This window comes from Pinus tabuliformis, chromosome 1_2 (genome assembly GCF_031772625.1).
Source record: "Pinus tabuliformis cultivar Carrire ecotype Pingquan chromosome 1_2, CPIR1, whole genome shotgun sequence".
NCBI lineage: Eukaryota > Viridiplantae > Streptophyta > Pinopsida > Pinales > Pinaceae > Pinus > Pinus tabuliformis.
Window position 1 is genome coordinate 977273858 of NC_142298.1, and position 16898 is coordinate 977290755.

At 38.1% G+C, this 16898-nt stretch overlaps 2 protein-coding genes across 4 annotated transcripts in view; one reads left to right on the plus strand and one right to left on the minus strand.

The window, feature by feature from the left end:
- Positions 1–16898, plus strand: part of LOC149209267 (LisH and RanBPM domains containing protein) — a 147489-nt gene that overhangs the window by 78478 nt on the left and 52113 nt on the right. The gene's annotated exons all lie outside the window — the stretch shown is intronic.
- Positions 12469–13365, minus strand: LOC149209268 (uncharacterized). Its single transcript, XM_089396344.1, has 2 exons — positions 13229–13365; positions 12469–13105 (listed from the first exon to the last, which is right to left on the minus strand). The coding sequence occupies exons 1-2, from the start codon at positions 13354–13356 to the stop codon at positions 12613–12615; spliced, it is 621 nt and encodes a 206-aa protein (XP_089252470.1). The 5' UTR covers positions 13357–13365; the 3' UTR covers positions 12469–12612.

Here is a 16898-nt window from a genome sequence, read left to right on the forward strand (position 1 = left end):
CACATTTGTATGAAAATGCGAGGTTGAGGAAGAGTGTTGCTGCATGAATGGGTTGATGAAGCATCCCTGTCCACCGACTATCAATCACATCCCATAACATCATCTGCCTATCAAGGCGAGTAGAACCCTTGTCTGCATAATAAGAACGAATGGCCTCCTTGGCCCTATCCATGCCCTCATACAAATAAGCCATTGCAGGCTTTTCCCCATCTACCAATCTGAGAACTTTTACTATAGGTTCACTAACTGAGTATGCTTCTTCTACTCCACGCCAAAACATCTCAGAGTACACCATTTTTGCAATGGCTTTCCCGTCCTGTCTCTTGCTGTATCTACAATTATGCTAGTCATCAGACACAAACATTTGCTTCAACTCGAACTGACATCGAAGCAAAGACTGAAGAGTAATAAAGTTTGTGGCAAAACGTGTGATCGCAGGACGCCGCAACTCCTTGTTTCTAGTGAACCTCCTCATGAGGCTAAGAACAAAAGCATGGTTATAAATAAACTTGGGGACGCTCCTAGCCATATCAACCGCCTCCTTGATGAAGGAGAGTTTCCCCATATCCTCAAGCAACAAATCGAGACAATGTGTTGCACACGGAGTCCAGAACAATGTGCGATGCCTCTCCATAAGCATCTTGCCGACAGACACATAATTAGCTGCATTGTCTGTTATGACTTGCACCACATTTTGCACACCAATCTCCTGAATGAACCCATCTAACAACTCACATATCGTTGCTGCATCTTTGATATGTTTTGATGCATCCAACGATTTAATAAACATGGTAACTTTAGGACAATCTACCAAGAAATTTAGAAGGGTCCTACCCTTCCTATCTGTCCAACCATCAGACATCACTGTGCATCCAGTAACTTCCCATGTTTTTTTCAACTCCGCCAATCTAGAGTTGATGTCCTGCTTTTTTGCTTGAAGAATTGGCCCCCGCAACTCCTCATATGTAGCACTTTTGTACCCTGGGCCCACAACAGCAATAGCATCACACATTGGCTGCCAAAATGGATTGGTTTTGGTGATGCTGAGAGGTAAGTCGCTCCAGAAAATACACCTCCCCATGACTCTATCTGCTTCTTGCTTCTCCTTTTTTTTAACAAGCAATTTTATGCCAGGTTGTGATCCATGTCCTGTTCGTGGGACAAAAAATGATGACCTCGCATTAGCAGTAGTAGGTGATGATGTGCCAGCTGTGGAGCCCCTCCCACTACCATCAACATCAAAATTAGGAGAAGATATCCTGAAAGATCTACTTGCACGTTCAACCTTGTTTCTTTCTGTCTCTTCCTTCTTTCTGTCTTTTTCATCAATTGCCTCAAGAGCTTTTTGTATAAGCTCCGGACTAGAAACTGTACAAATCCCAACATCATGTCCAGTGAGTCTAGCCAGATGGTATTTCAGTCGTGTAACCCCTCCTGTCATCCTGGTCCCACACAATTTGCATGTAAGATATGCCCGATTTGTCCCACCATCAGGGTTCCCATACTCCCAAAATGGGTCCAAGGCTTTTGGCATATTTGAATTTTGTAGTGGGCTAACTCAAACCTAGGGCACCAAAAAAAATTGGAATTAATAACTTAATAAGTAATAACCACATCATTTTACAAAATAGTTTTTTTGCTACATTATTTGCAATGTGAATTCAATGAAAAACCATAAATGACAATAAGAGGGTGTATTTGAAAGTTAAAAAAAAATGGAGTTTGCTCTCCAAATATGGAGAAAAGTTAAAACCCTTGCATTTTCTCATGGGCATGAAAATCATAGCAAATGGAAAAAAACAAGCAAAATGATTGTAGGCAAATAGGCAAGCAAGAATAATCCTAAAACTAACAAAAAATTCATTAACATAGGGGTTTATTTGAACATACCTGTTAATGGAAGAAATGAAATTGTCTCACTGTTCTTCAAGCTTAGATCAACAAAATCTTCGTTGTTGGTGGCGATAATAGCTATTCAACGCTCAAACCCTCCTTGGCAGCAAGCACATAGCTCTCCCCTTCCTTCTCCAGCAATCAGAAATGAAAATGATTGAAAAAAAAAAACAAAATCGGACTTTTATAGCCGCACGACAATTTTTCACTGTCTCCGGGCGATTTTTTCTCGGCAATATTTCGTCTCCCCGAAAATATCGCGATATATATTTCGGCGATATTATATACACTGCAAAACTTCACTAGCTATGATTACAAGGAAAAATAATTACAAGGGTTAGTAAAAATTATTTACAAATTTATTTACAATATTCACAAATTAATTCAAACTCTATTTAGTAGATCTATCTTTATTGCACAATTTTAATTGGAGATAAATGATTAAATAAGAGTTTTTAATTTAGAGTCATGGCCAAGATCTTTGCAAAACAATTGTTAGATAAGTCCTGGAAGTTTAACACAATGGGCTCTTGAGCTTCCTCTATTGGGAGTTAACTGGTCCAATCAAAGACTTCCCCTCATGCCTGAGATTTGAATACCTTATAGTCTCTACACACTTGAGATGAAGTTACTAGATCAAAAGGGGCTATATACACATTAAAACCTTCAAAATCTAGAGATACCTTCTAGATCAATCAAGTTAGAATGCGTTTCTAAACCCAATAACTAATGCAAGATACCTGTGAAAATCGTTAATCCAACCACTGGCTAATGAAATAATAACTTGTGCAATATTATTCAGTAGCACATTAAGAACATGATCCAGGAAACATTACCGTAAGAGACAAAAGATGAACACCATCGCAAATAAACCCCCAAAGACTTTTGATTTATTATTCCAAAAGAAAAGTTACATCCAACAGAGCTTGACTCAGAGCTTGCTCAAGATTTTCTGATGAGTACATGATACCATGAGGAGCAAAATAGCTGCCTTATATAGAAAATAGAGAGATCTAGATCCCCCTCCAAGTGGAAAACGACTAGGTCCAAAGAAGTGCACAAAATTGACTTGATCCCAGAGAATAACGACTAGTTGATACTTGATCCATGCCAAAATTAAATCTTGTCCCTTGATCTGGAAGATGAAATTCGAATTTGTTGATAAAGCCCTCTTTTCTTGGTCCCAAAAATATTATTTTGAACTTTTTTTCTCAAAAAATCCCTTTTGACTTAAGCACCTTGGTCCATAAGTTCAATTTTTCTAAAAAAAATAAATTTTCCCTTGATGGAAGACCTCAAAAAATTAATTTCTTTTGGACCCACAAATTTTTGAGGGATTTTTCTCCTTGGGAATGAGTCTTTCACATTTATTCTACCTCGGGAATGTCAACTTTCTCCTAAAACTCATTTTTCTACTTGGAGAGAATTTTATTTTCTCTCATTTTTATATTTTGACCATGTTCTGTCTAATTTTTTGCTAGAAAATAAATTAAAATGACTTTGGAGGGGATTAGACATATTTTCACCCTCAAACTACGTCTAAAAAGTATTTTAGCAATGATGTCCAATTATGAGTAATCATCCACCAAAAATATTCCTAGACAACACTTATTACATTAAGATAATTTTACATAGACATCCCATTAGAAGGGGAATTTTTACAATTGACACATGACCTCTAGACTTAACCAAATTCTGCGACACAAGACATATGATCTAGTATGATAAAATTACATAGACTTGATAACACTAGGACTCACCTAAGATCTTACCATCGAGCCCCACTCTAGATTTGGGGGATGCTTGGGAGAAAAACTCTGCCAATTATTTGGGTTCGAAAATGCAAATAATTAGAGGGGGGTAAAAAACTTCCTGGAGTGAAACTTTTTGGTAAAAAATCTTAGGCTACCTAGATGTTTTTACATGTCTTCATAGTCATACTAGAATTATTTTTACAATGAAGGCCCACAGGGGTTGCAAAATTTGGATTACAATGATAATCTAGACGCTGCATAATGAAGATGATCTTGAAATTTTTTATCTGGTGATGTGTACAGTGCTTCTTGGGGGTGTTGACACAGGTGTGGTCAACACGGACGATAACCTTCTTCACGATCATCAGGGGGATCTCTCCTTCTATCATCACCTCTTCTTCTATCATTGTCTCTTCTTCTATCATTGAACTTGTTGTTGTGGAAGCCACAGTTGCACCTTGGAGCATCTCTCTTTCTTGGACAGTCTCGGGCATAATGACCATGCTTATGGTGTTGGAAAATGTAACTAGTTTCGGTCTTCATAATTGTCATTGTACTCAAATCATTATGTATATTTTATGTTACAAGAAACATAAGAAAGAAAAATATTATTTTTGAGCATGGGTTTCATGCTCCATTTTGATGGTCATCTAGGTAAAGCATGTTCTTCATGCTTCCAGTGTTTGTGATGTCAAAAGAATTTTTTTCATGAGTCAAAAGAGTCTTTATCATTTATGTAAGACCCTTTCGGGCAAGTTGTAACGTGTAAAAGATATTGATTTTGAGTCTAGAAAGTCCTAGAAACCTCCAAGTACAAGTCGGCCTAAAGAAGGGAATTCGACCTCATAGAAAGGCTATAAATACAGGCGACTTCGACCTCATAGAAAGGTTATAAATACAAGCGACTTCGACCTCATTTCATCATCCATTGGATCTCTCTCATCTAGAAGTTCCATTTGAAGCTGGCGACATCAAGGAAACAAGTGCTAAGGTCTAGAAGGCAAGAAGAACTCAGGAAGAAAGAAGAAAAGTTTATTTTGGGTCTTTCTCTCTCACACGTGCAAAGGTTAGGGTTTTCGCAGCTTCAAGGAAGGTCGAAAATTGCAGGAGGCCGAATTGCAGATCCAAGATACTGGAGGGCCAAATACTCTGGTTTGATCTAGTTTGACTTTGGGGACCTTGTCTTGTCTAAAGGAAGTCTTCTTAAAGAAGTGACATGTGTCAAAATTAGGGTTTTTGCAACTACTATAGGGCTAAAGTTGCAGGTCGAAGCTAGGGGTCAAAATCGAAGCAGGAGCTGGTTGAGGTAGAATTGATCTTTGTTGGGCAGATCTCTGACCTATTTGAAAGGGCTTCTTGGAGGGATGACTTGGTGCTTAGAGGAGGGCTTGGTCTAGGGTTTTGGGTCTTGGTTTTCTCATTTGAAGCAGATTCTATAAGAAGAGGAGATTTGCTGGGTTTTCCCGTTGGAGGGGTTTTGCCTGCCTTGGAGCCTAATATCTGTGTCCATTGTTTTTAATTTTTTTGCACTTGATAATTGTTTGATGAAGAAGATCTAATAAAGAAACACATGAAGATAAATAAAGTTCACAAACAATTATTAAGATTAAGAAGAAATTGAATTAATAACTGCCATATTGCATTCTCCAACATATGGAAGTTGAAAAATTCAACTTGAGGCCTTTCGTTTCTATACCTTCTCTTGGAGTCCTTGAATTTAGGAGAAGACTTTCTTGGATTAGATGGTCTCCCTCTACCTTTCCTCTTCTTGCCTTGGGCATCAAATGCAAAGGGCTCTCCTTCGTCATGCTTTTGAATCCTCCCTTTGGCAATCATCCTGGTCTCTTCTTGAGTGCATTTACCAACAAGCTCATCAAATGTCAGGAGTATATTATTGTTGCTTATAGTAGTAATGAAGGTTTCCCAAATAGGAGGAAGACCTTGAAGAGTGACCATCACTAACTCTCTATCAGATATGGGCTCACTAGCAATTTGCAATTGATCCCTTAGTTGGGGTACCCTCATGACATAAGATTGCACAACTTCACCCTTGTTCATCTTCAATTCCTTGAGTTTATTCTTTAAGGAGAGGATATAATTCAAGTTGTTGACCTCATACATCCCAACCAACTTATCATAGATTTCCTTAGACTTCTTCAATTTTCCAACATAAACTAGCAAATGATCTTGCAAAGAAATTAAGAATCGATAAGAATTTTCTTACCTTGATCCCACCTTTCTTATACTTGGATTTGGTGGCAGTGGGAGCATTCTTTGGAGGCTCGGGAACTTTTCCTTCTACATATTCCAGCACATCATTTTATCCAATATCATTTCCAACCTGATCTTCCAAGCTGCAAAGTTTGATGAGTCACCCAACTTCTCATTATCCTTGAAGAAAGAGGTAGACGTCTTGATCAAATCAGATAGGCTCCTTCAACTTCTTCCAAAGATGATTTCTTTAGTCTCTTGTCTCCTTGGGGCTTGTCTTCACCTTAACTTTGATACATGTTGATTTTCCATTGTTCTATGCTATTACAATTACTTTAGCCCAATTCTTTTATTCAATTAGCAATCAATTTAATCTTCCAATAACAAATAACAATTGTAGGTAGAATAGTAAATGCAATGTACAATATAAAACAATCAAGAGCAATAACAAGAGACACCAAATTTGGTCAAAGACGAGGGAAAAACCCCGCAAGGGGGAAAACCCTTTCAAATTCTTCTTTTTATTAGATTGTCATAAAATTTTTAACAGAGAGATACAGCTCCAATTCATCAACCAAGAGTCAAAGGTCAACAACTTTGACTTTCCAATAAACCAATATCCAAAATCCAAGAGATGAGCCCAAAAGTCAAATCTGGTCAAATTTGGTCAAAATCAATAAAGTATAAAATGCTCTAACTAGTCCACAAGTCAATGGTCAAACTTATCCTAAAGATCTCGGTGAATAGCCCAAAAATGCAGCCTGGAATGCTGGTCAAAATGAAGTCAAAATAGTCCCAAACAACTCTGTCAAACTTGGTCAACAGAGAGAGAAAGTCCTCGGTCAAGCTTGCAGTCAAAGTATGTGGTCAGCTGCAATTAAAGTGCCCAGAAAACCTCGATCTTTGTGCCAAAGAATGCAACCTCCAAAAACAGTCCAAAATGCTAAGTCAAACAAAGTCAAACTATGCTCAAACTCCAAGAAGTCAATGCTAGTCAAAGGCTGATCACAGAAAGTCAATGCAGAAAATAGAAGACACTTCTTTTCTTCGCACGTGTGAGAAGAAGACCCTGCAATTTCGAATGTACGAACCAATCAAGAGAGGAGAGAGAGATGTGTAATGTCCAAATGAGGTGTCATTGAGTTGTATTTATATGCTTCTTTGGAGACCCAATTTGTCCTTTGGGAGGAACTGAACTTTTGTGCACATGTAGGTTTTCATATTAAAATAGATTTTTCCTTGACCAAATTAAATTCTTCCAAGGGCAAAGAGGGTTTTCTTTAGATAAGGAAGGCTGTCCAAAGGGGGAAATTTTTTCCCGAGCTGCCAAATTAACATGATGAAGAAGTCATAAGAAGAAGTAAGAGCACTTCTAACATTCACAAGTAATTATCAAGAAGAGAAATTAGGTGTTAATCGTTACTACACTTGGTTTCTCAATAGTCGCGTCCTCCAAAGGCAAATCCTTCCACCTAACAAGATACTCTCTAATAACTTGTTCCTAAGCTTTCTCTCCTGCACTTCTAGGATAACTTCAGGAACCAACACCAGTTGCCCCTTATCATCAAGCGATGGTAACTTTGTAGTAGCTGTCACATGTTGCCCTAGAGCTTTGTTTAGGCGGGACACAAGAAATACATTATGCACTCTGTTGCCTGGGGGAAGCTCTAATTCGTAAACCACCTCCCCTACACGTCTGATCCCCTTGTCGGGTCAATAAAAACAACGCTTGAGCTTCTCGTTTCCCTTCTATTTGAGTGGCAACTGTCGGCATGGTTGCGAGCGGAGGTACACCAAGCCCCCTACCATGAACTGTCTCTCTATCCTGTGGCGGTCTGCATAGATCTTATGTTGATTTTGTGTCGTATACAAAGTGTCCTTGAGAGCCTTGAGGATCTCTTGGCTCTCTTGGATCCAATCCCTCGCCCTCGAGGCTCTGATATCACCAAATACCATGTCAACAAATGATAGGGTGTCATAACCTTAGAGTGCTCATAAGGGCATCATGCCGATGGAGATGTGGTATGTAGTGTTGTAACAATACTCCCCCAAATGAAGCCACTTCACCCACGCTCGTTTCTAGTTGGTCACATGGTTCCTCAAGTAGCCCTCTAGCCACTTGTTTACTATCTCGGTCTGCTCATTTGTCTGTGGGTGGTAACTCGTGCTAGGTGTAAGGTCGGTGCCCACCAATCTAAAGAGCTCCTCCCAAAATCCCACCATGAACCTGTTGTCCTTGTCACTAATAATGGTTTTTGGGAGCCCATGTAGTCTGAACACCTCCCTAAAAAAAGCTTGGCCACTTGTGCCGTTGAATATTTCGCTGGAATGGCGAAGAAATGGGGGAATTTAGTCAACTTGTCTTCCACCACATAAATACAATCTTGCCCCTATATCGTTGGGAGTCTTGTTGATCGGCCTCCAAATAAAACACAAATTAAGGGCCACCTAACCATTCCTAGGCACATAAAGGATATATTAAATCTCCCCTTCTACACTTAATATTTGTTTTTTTTAAACTTTAATATGTTCTTAGGAAGGTTTAGAGATAATTGCATATTATGTGCGTATTTATTTTTGTAGAATATTGTGAAAATATTGGTTAGATTGTGAAAATTTGGAGGAGGAGATAATCTAGGGACTTGCCCCCTAATACAAGAGGATCAAGATTGGATTATAAATGAACAAAATATCATGAAATTATTGAAAAATTTTGTTGATCCAGTGATCAAGAAAATCTAAGAATGCGCTCCCGGCCATTAATGCAGATTCCTAGTATTGGGAACCAGATCCACTATTTGAGGGATTTTGGAAGGGAAAACTTCCTCCTTTCAAGGAGAATGCTTCCCCATCAATTTGTATAAGTACCAATTCGATTTGAGGGACATGTATTTCTTAGCCTTCTTGTGGAGAAAGTTATTTAGTAGCTCCACTTTCATTTCTAGCAGGGATGTACTTGGATTGATTCAAATAATGAAGTTTGGTGCCATTTTTAGCTTCTAAAGCTTGGTTTCCTTCATATGACTTTGAGTTTCCTTGGGCTTGGCCATCCCAAGAGCCTCAGAGCCCTCTTGTACAATTTCTTTATTTCCTTTGAATGTCTTTTTCACTTGCATCTTTTATTTTTGCATTTACTATTCATGCTTCTTTTGTTGTAGGTTACATTGGTTAAATGATTGAAGTGAGTTGTTTTGTAGGTTATTTACAGATTCACAAGCATGATGCATCCTTAGAACAACTTTGAAAAGTCATATTCATCATTGAGCTACTTGGATTGGTCTATTAGTTCACAAATCTAGAATTTCTGGAAATCTCTTGTGGCAAAATAGTAGTAATTTTTGCTATTTTTTAGAACGTGTTTATGAGCTTCATTTGAGTTGATTCCATTTGTATTGGGTCATAAAAACATTCAAGCTAATAACAAAATCTACCCCATAGCATTTGCACTTGATTAGGTTAGGCATTTTGTCGGTTAACTAACTCATTAGTTCTTGAATTTCTAGTTTTTAGAGTAGTAATTTTCTGCTATTTTTTAGCACGTGTTAACAAGGGTATTTTGGAGTGATTCCACCTGGAATGGGGCGCTAAGACATCCTACTTAACAACAAATTTTTTCCCCTCCCATTTGCATTTGATTTACTTGGGCATTCGACAAGTTATCTCACTCCTGTAGCAAAACAGGGCCTCCTGTAGCATCTCCTGTAGCAAAACAGGGCCTCTAGCATCTCCTGTAGCACGTGTAAACTTGACTAGATTTGCTTCAAAAACTTGGTTTTTGTCTCTTAGGCTTGAATCATGACCCCTAGGCTCTGAATCTGTGATTGAGTAAGACCAAAATACCTCTTAAGCCTTGCCTCTTCTCCATTGCAATTCACCTCTGTAGTTTGGATTAGTGGACAGATTCATGACTTGAAGAGCATAATGATGATTTTCATGATTACTTTATGAAGCACCTTGTGAACTCTATTGACAAAATCTATCTTGAATGCAATGATTGAAGAATGATTTCATTTTGTTTCATACATCTTAAGCTATGGTTTCCATTTCCAACATTGTTATTTCTATTGCATAGACTAGGCTTCTTTTTGATGTACCATTTACACTTTGCAAATAGGTTAATGTTTACATTTCTACAAATAGGATTAACATTTACATTCATGCAAAGTAGAATAGCCTTTCCTTTCTGCAAAAGTAACTAGGATTTCCTCTCTGCAAAAGTAATTAGGTTTCCTTTTTGCAAATAGAGTAACATTTCCATTTCTGCAATTAGTTTAGGCTTAGATTTCATGGCATTCACTTCATTGCATCAGATCAACGAAAGAATGATACATTGCATGCTGCATATAGTGCCAACATTTGTTTGTACGAACCCTGGGTTGATAATTTAAGTTCGTAGCCTTGGGAGTTGTAGCATTCTTGTTGCAATACTGGGGTTCATCACTTTTTGGCTCCGTTGCTGAGGAGGTGTCAAATTATGCATTGTTTTCTTCCATAGTTGATTAATTTCTTTTACTTTTTGCAAGAACAAAAATTTCATTTGGCATATTTCATTTCAAAGACATAAAAATTGCATTGCATTAGCATTCTTATTCTTTTTTTTTTTCTCCAACACCAAAGCCCCCCACTTGATCACGTGGTGTAGTAAGAGCCACATCACCATCCACATTTGTAGTAGAAGAAGAGGAGGCGACAAAGAAGGTAGGAGAAATGGATGGAGATGATGAAAATGAAGAATATCCTCTTGGATTTCCCGTTCAAGACACTGATGTCAGTGTTCATATGAAGAACATCCCCCCATCTTTCTTTCCCAACTTCCATGGTATGAGGTCAGAGGATCCATAAACCTTTCTTTTTGAATTTGAAATCCTTTGTATCTTATGGGTACTTACTAAACACTCAAAAATTGAGATTGTTTTCGGCAACATTGAAGAATAGAGCTCTTAAATGGTTCATGAGTTTAGGGACCGATTCAATAAGATCATGGAATAATATGCAAATTTTTTTCTAGAAAAATATAGAGATCATGATCTTAAATAAAAATTCTTTAAAATGACTCAAAAAGAAGATAAGAGCCTAGAGGATCTAATAAAGAGATTTATGTATAATGTTAAGAGGGCAAAATCACATCATTTAGGATTTGACACACTAAAAACTCTCTTACTTAGAATAATTAGGGATGAGTGGATTGATCTCTTTGATTTTATGAGTAGAGGTGATGTATACCAATTATAATTTGAAGCAATTTGTGAAACATGCAAGCGCATATCAAGAGGAAGGGCAAGAGTAAGTAAATCAATATCAAGATCGGTAAGTCAAACTGAACTTGGAAATTTGCTTGATAACTTTAAAACATAAATTCTTAGCAACCTAAGTGAACAAGTAGAAATGTTAAGAATGCAAAATGAGCAAAAAGATGCTGATATTTGTGTTGTCCTTGCAGAATCACATGCTACTAAATACTTCCCATCATTACCAAGGTTGAAGGAATTTTACCAAGAAGACAATGGAGCAAGTTAGTCACCAAAGCAACTCTGTTATGTAGCTCCAAGAAAACCATGGCAGCCTAGTCAACTTGGTATGATGCAAGAACCTAATTCACAATTTCAAGGATATGTGCAACCATCTCAAAGTAATTGGAACACACCCTTTCCTTGGCAACCTTGGCCATCTCAACCCCAAAACCAATCTTAGCAACAAGATTGGCAAGAATCTTATGGGAGAAATTCACAATATCCTCAATATTTTCCTCAATATCCTCCATACCCAACTCCATGCTATCCCTACCATCCACCTCCACCACAACCACAACCTCAACCACATCCATCTCAAATATCCACTCCCACTCAACTACCTGTACCGCCATTTCCAAACCCACAGAAGGAAGTAGCTCAACCCACTTACAATGCTGAGGTACAACACTTCCAAATATCTCTTGATCTAATTGGTATTCATCTTGGCTCAGGAAGAGTATTGAAAAAAAGAGATTCTCTTGATCTCATTGAAGGACAACTTTCAAAAAAGAAGATTCAAATGTAAAGACCAAAGAATCATGGTCTGCACTCGATGAATATCAGACATCAGAATCAAAGATTGAGAAATTTCCCTCATGTTTACCATCAAATCCTCCATGTGTTCGAGAGAATAATCATCAAAAAGAGGAAGATTTGAATGTCATAATAGAAGATGACACAAAAAGAGATCCAAATGTGCAAGTGGACTAGGGGGATCACAATTATATTGAAATATGGTTCCAGACAATCATTAAGTTGTAGCAACACACTCTTTTTCAACAATTCCTGATCTCATCTCAGTCAAAACAATTGGTCTCTTATATTCAAGTATATGTCAAGTCATATCTTTCGAGCCTACACATTAGTTTATTTCAATGTTGCACAAAGCGCGATCGGGATTTAATCGGCGCCGAGAAAAAAGCGGAAAAAATCGTTAAAAGCGGGAAAAAGCGGGAAAAAAACGTTTGGCACAAAAATATTCATTTTTTTTCATTTTTTTTCAATTTTTTTAATATCTAAACCATCTACAACATAAAATAAATACATTGACACATAAATATGATAAAAAAACCAATATATAAGATGTTTAATATCATTTCTAGCGCTAAAATCACACATAACATTGAATCATGTCCTGAATAGTAAGTCCTGAGTCCCAACTCAGCCTCAAAATATCAACAAAAAATATGATAATGTATCTCATCATGTCATAATGTCATATACAATAAAATGAAAGTCTAATCCTATTGATTTCCTCTGCCCCTCTTGCGAGAAAATGGCACAACTTTCTGTTTCCCTCTAGATGTAGAAGCTGGTGCCTGTGCTGGTGGAAATGGCAGTGGAGTCTGACGTGCTCTAGAAGCTGAAGAACTAGTAGTAGCAGCTACAGGAGGCTGAGGTGGACGGAGACCACGTCCTCTACTGGTGGTAGTGGTAGCCCGGGTAGGCGGTGTCACCTCCTCCTCCTGCTCCTCCTCCTCCACTTGCTCCTCCTCCTGCTCCTGCTCCTGCTCCTCCTGCTCCTCCTCCTCCCCCTCCTCCTCCCCCTCATCCTGCACTAACCAATCATCAGTGGGATCCATGAGAGGCCTCTCGGTCTCAACCCTCCATTCAGCAGTGGTGTCAATCCCATCCAATGAGATGGCTTCTGTATCAGGTGTCTTCTCTAGTTGTCTCACCCACAATCGAAGATTGTAGTAGACATAGACCATGTCATTAAGTCTATGGGACTCCAACCTGTACAAAGTTCATGAAATAATAATTAATAATTAATATTATAAAAAAAATATTGTTTAAAACTTTAATGAATTCAAAAATTTATTTGGAAATTTGCAATATTTTAAATGTTTAAGTGTTAACCTATTGCGCTTCTTGTTGTGTATTTTTTCAAATACACTCCAATTGCGCTCACATCCCGAGGAGCTGCATGTTTGGCTGAGGATGCGTACGACAAGATTTTGCAAAAGGGGTACTCTGCCACCATACATCTTCCACCATGCGTCTACAACAAAATTACAAATAAAATTTTAAATAAACATAAGAAAAAAATGGAATTTGAAGAGACAATGAAATTTGAAACAAAGTTACAAAGTACAAACTAAAAAATACCTGGCATTTTAATCGTCCTATCAATGACAGCCATCTCAAAGCCAAATGTGCCACCTGACAACTTATATTGCTCAATTTGTCTAGAGATCTCCATACGTTCTTCTGGAGATCTCACCATCTTCTGGACACAGGTTAATAATCCTTCCACGACCTCAACATCAAAATTAAACCCACATGCATAAGAAAATGCAGGGTTCAGGAAAAGCCCAGCAGCATGAATGGGACGATGGAGTGTGTTGTTCCATCGCTCATCAATGACTGCCCATAGAAGGAGTTGTCTCTGAAACCCATCATCTCCCTTATCATCATAGTAGGACCGAATGGCTTCTTTGGCCCTGTCCATGGCTTCATACAAATAGCCCATTACGGGCTTCTCACCATCAACCAACCGAAGAACCTTTACCAAAGGTTCAGTAACAGCGCACACCTCCTGCACTCCCGCCCAGAAGTCTTCCTGGTATGAAACTAGTCTGCACACGGCTTCTCCTTCTGGTTTGCGGCTCATTGGCGAAGCACGCCACTCCTCTGAAAGAAACATTCTCTTCAAATCCCACATAGAATTCAAGAGGGATTGAAGAGATATGAAACTCGTCGCAAACCGTGTAATGGCGGGGCGCACCAACTCTTTGTTGTTGGTGCATTTTCTCATCAAGCTAAGCACAGATGTGTGGTTGTAAATAAATTTTGTGATGCTTTTTGATGAGTCAACAACCTCTTTGACAAAGGGAATTTTCCCTATGTCCTCTAACATCAAATCAATACAATGGGCAGCACAAGGTGTCCAAAATAAAGTAGGATGCCTGTCCATAAGCATTCTACCAGCAGCAACATAATTTGCAGCATTGTCCGTTATGACTTGGACAACATTTTCTGCACCCACCTCCAAAATAAACACATCCAGCAAATCACATAAAGTTCTTGCATCTTTGATTTGATGAGTTGCATCAATAGATTTGATAAACATAGTCCCCTTGGGACAACTAACCAAGAAGTTTATAAGGGTTTTCCCCTTTTGGTCAGTCCAACCATCTGACATAACAGTGCATCCTGTTTGTGCCCATGATGCCCTAAAATCCTCCAATCTTTGGGTGCAGTCACGCTTTTCATCTTGAAGAAGCCGGCCTCTGAAATCATGAAGAGAAGGGATTTTGTACCCCGGGCCAACACTGGCAATAGCATCAACAGTAGGTTGGAAAAATGGATTATTCCTTATAATGCTGAAAGGAATATCACTCCAGAGGAGAAATTTTGTCATCAACTTGTCAGCTTGTTCTTTTTCAGTTCTTTTTAGCATTGAACCAATAGTTGGTTGTGAACCAGGTGTGGTTCGAGGAACAAAATATGATGATGCAGCTACCGGATTGACTGACGCTGCAGTAGAACCAGTGCCACTTGGCCCACTTCCTTCAGCTGACCTTTTTAGTTGCCTTTTGAGTTCTTCTTTGGCCTCTCTAGTGTGCTCTAATTCTCCCAATGCTCTCATGGCTTTTTGGATAATTTCAGCAGTTGTATTTAGACAGGGCCCCACATCATGTCCAGGGATTTGTGCAAGGTGGAACTTCAACCTGTACACCCCCCCGAATATTTCCTTTCCACACAACTTGCAATACAAGTTTTGTCTATCATTCGGAGTTTTAGGGTCACCATATTCCCAGAAAGGATCCAATTTCCTTGGCATGTTTGTTTTTGAATTTTGAATTTGCAAACCTATGGAAAAAATTAAAAATAAGGATTAGGAAATAGGAATTTAGGATTACATAATACAAATTACAATTTAGCATTTACAAAATTACAAGTTAATTATTTCCAAAATCCCAATTTCTAAACCCAAGTTACCCAACCAAATGCCAATGGCAAATGCCAAAAAACAATGAAAATTAAAAAAAAATAAACAATGTTTAAAAAAAATGAGAAAATATAAATAAAAAATTGGTTCTCATAGTCATAACAAATTACCCATCCCAAATCAATGAAAAATTACAAAAAATTCTTTAAAAACAATGAAAAACAAAGTTTTTATAGAAGCAAAACAAAAAAAAATTAATCTACATACCTTTTTTATGGACAAATTGGTGATCTTGTCTTGGATTTCTCCTAAAACCACTTGGATTCGCTCCCAAATTCGACGGAAACCCTCCAGCTCCTCTCCCTCACCTCTTCTCCTCCTCCGCGCGCAAACAGCAAAATGACATAAAAAAAATCGATTTTCGCCTATTAAAAGCCCGCTGCCCCGTGCCTCTGCGATTTTTACAGAAAAATCGCGATTTTTTGGAAACAATCGCGATTTTTTCCGAAAAAATCGCTATAAAAAAAAGTCCGCGATTTTTTGGTATAAAAATCGCGATTTAATCGGGCAGAGGAAAAAATCGCGATTTTCCGATAAAATCGCGATTTTAACAACACTGGTTTATTTGTCATCTTGATGTGCACATGGCTCCATTGGAAGTATTCCTATACTTGAAAGAGATTTTGTTTTTTCAAGTAGAGTAAGATAGAAAAAAGAAATAAAAAATGAAAAAATAAGAGGGGAAAATAAAATCTTAGGTGAAAACCTCTTTTGAGGTGCTTGAGATTGGCTCATTGATTGAAAACCTCCATGAGGCGGTCAATGGGTTGGAAAAAAGAGAATAAAAGAAAAGATCCTAGGTGAAAACCTCCTTTGAGGTGTTTAGAAAGACCTACTAGTTGAAAACCTCATTGAGGTAGCAAGTAGGCCTAAGAAAAAACTGAAAAAAAATAAAAAGAAAAGAATTTCTTTGCTCCATGTATTCTCTTTGATAAATGCAGGTGCTCTCCAACCTTTGGAAGCAACAAAAACAACTTCGCACTAAAAAAAAAAGTTGGTCAAAAATCTAGTTAAAGGAAGTCAAACTTGGGCTTTCTCCAACTTTGCTTAGATGTTCCAATAGGACCAAGGCCATGTCAATCCATCACACTCATCCATTTCCAACATCCACCCATCATTCCCAAGCCTTTCCCATTCATTTTCCTCACTATCTTAAAATGCTACAAGAAGGTTCTGTTTGCCATAGAAGGCCAAAATACATGGCAAAAAAATTGTTTTTACCATATCTCAAAAACTATGCATCTTTTTGCCAAGCCGTTTCATGGGAAGATGCATATGGATGATGGTAACATGTTAAAGGAATTTCAACAAATTCTAGTGTACACTTTTCGAGAAATTGGCCTCCATCACCTACAACCATTTTTAATTTTTTCACAACATGCTCACTAAATTTCAGGTCAATCCAATCTATTGTTTGAGAGATATGGATAAAACAATTATGTTATCGAAGTGTTGTAGAATTGCTACAGGCGTTACCCGAATTGCTACAGGAATGTGATCAACATAGAAAAATGGTTCAGATCTCATGTTTTACATCTAGGAACAAGAGGAGGGGTCCACCATAGCCTTGTCATT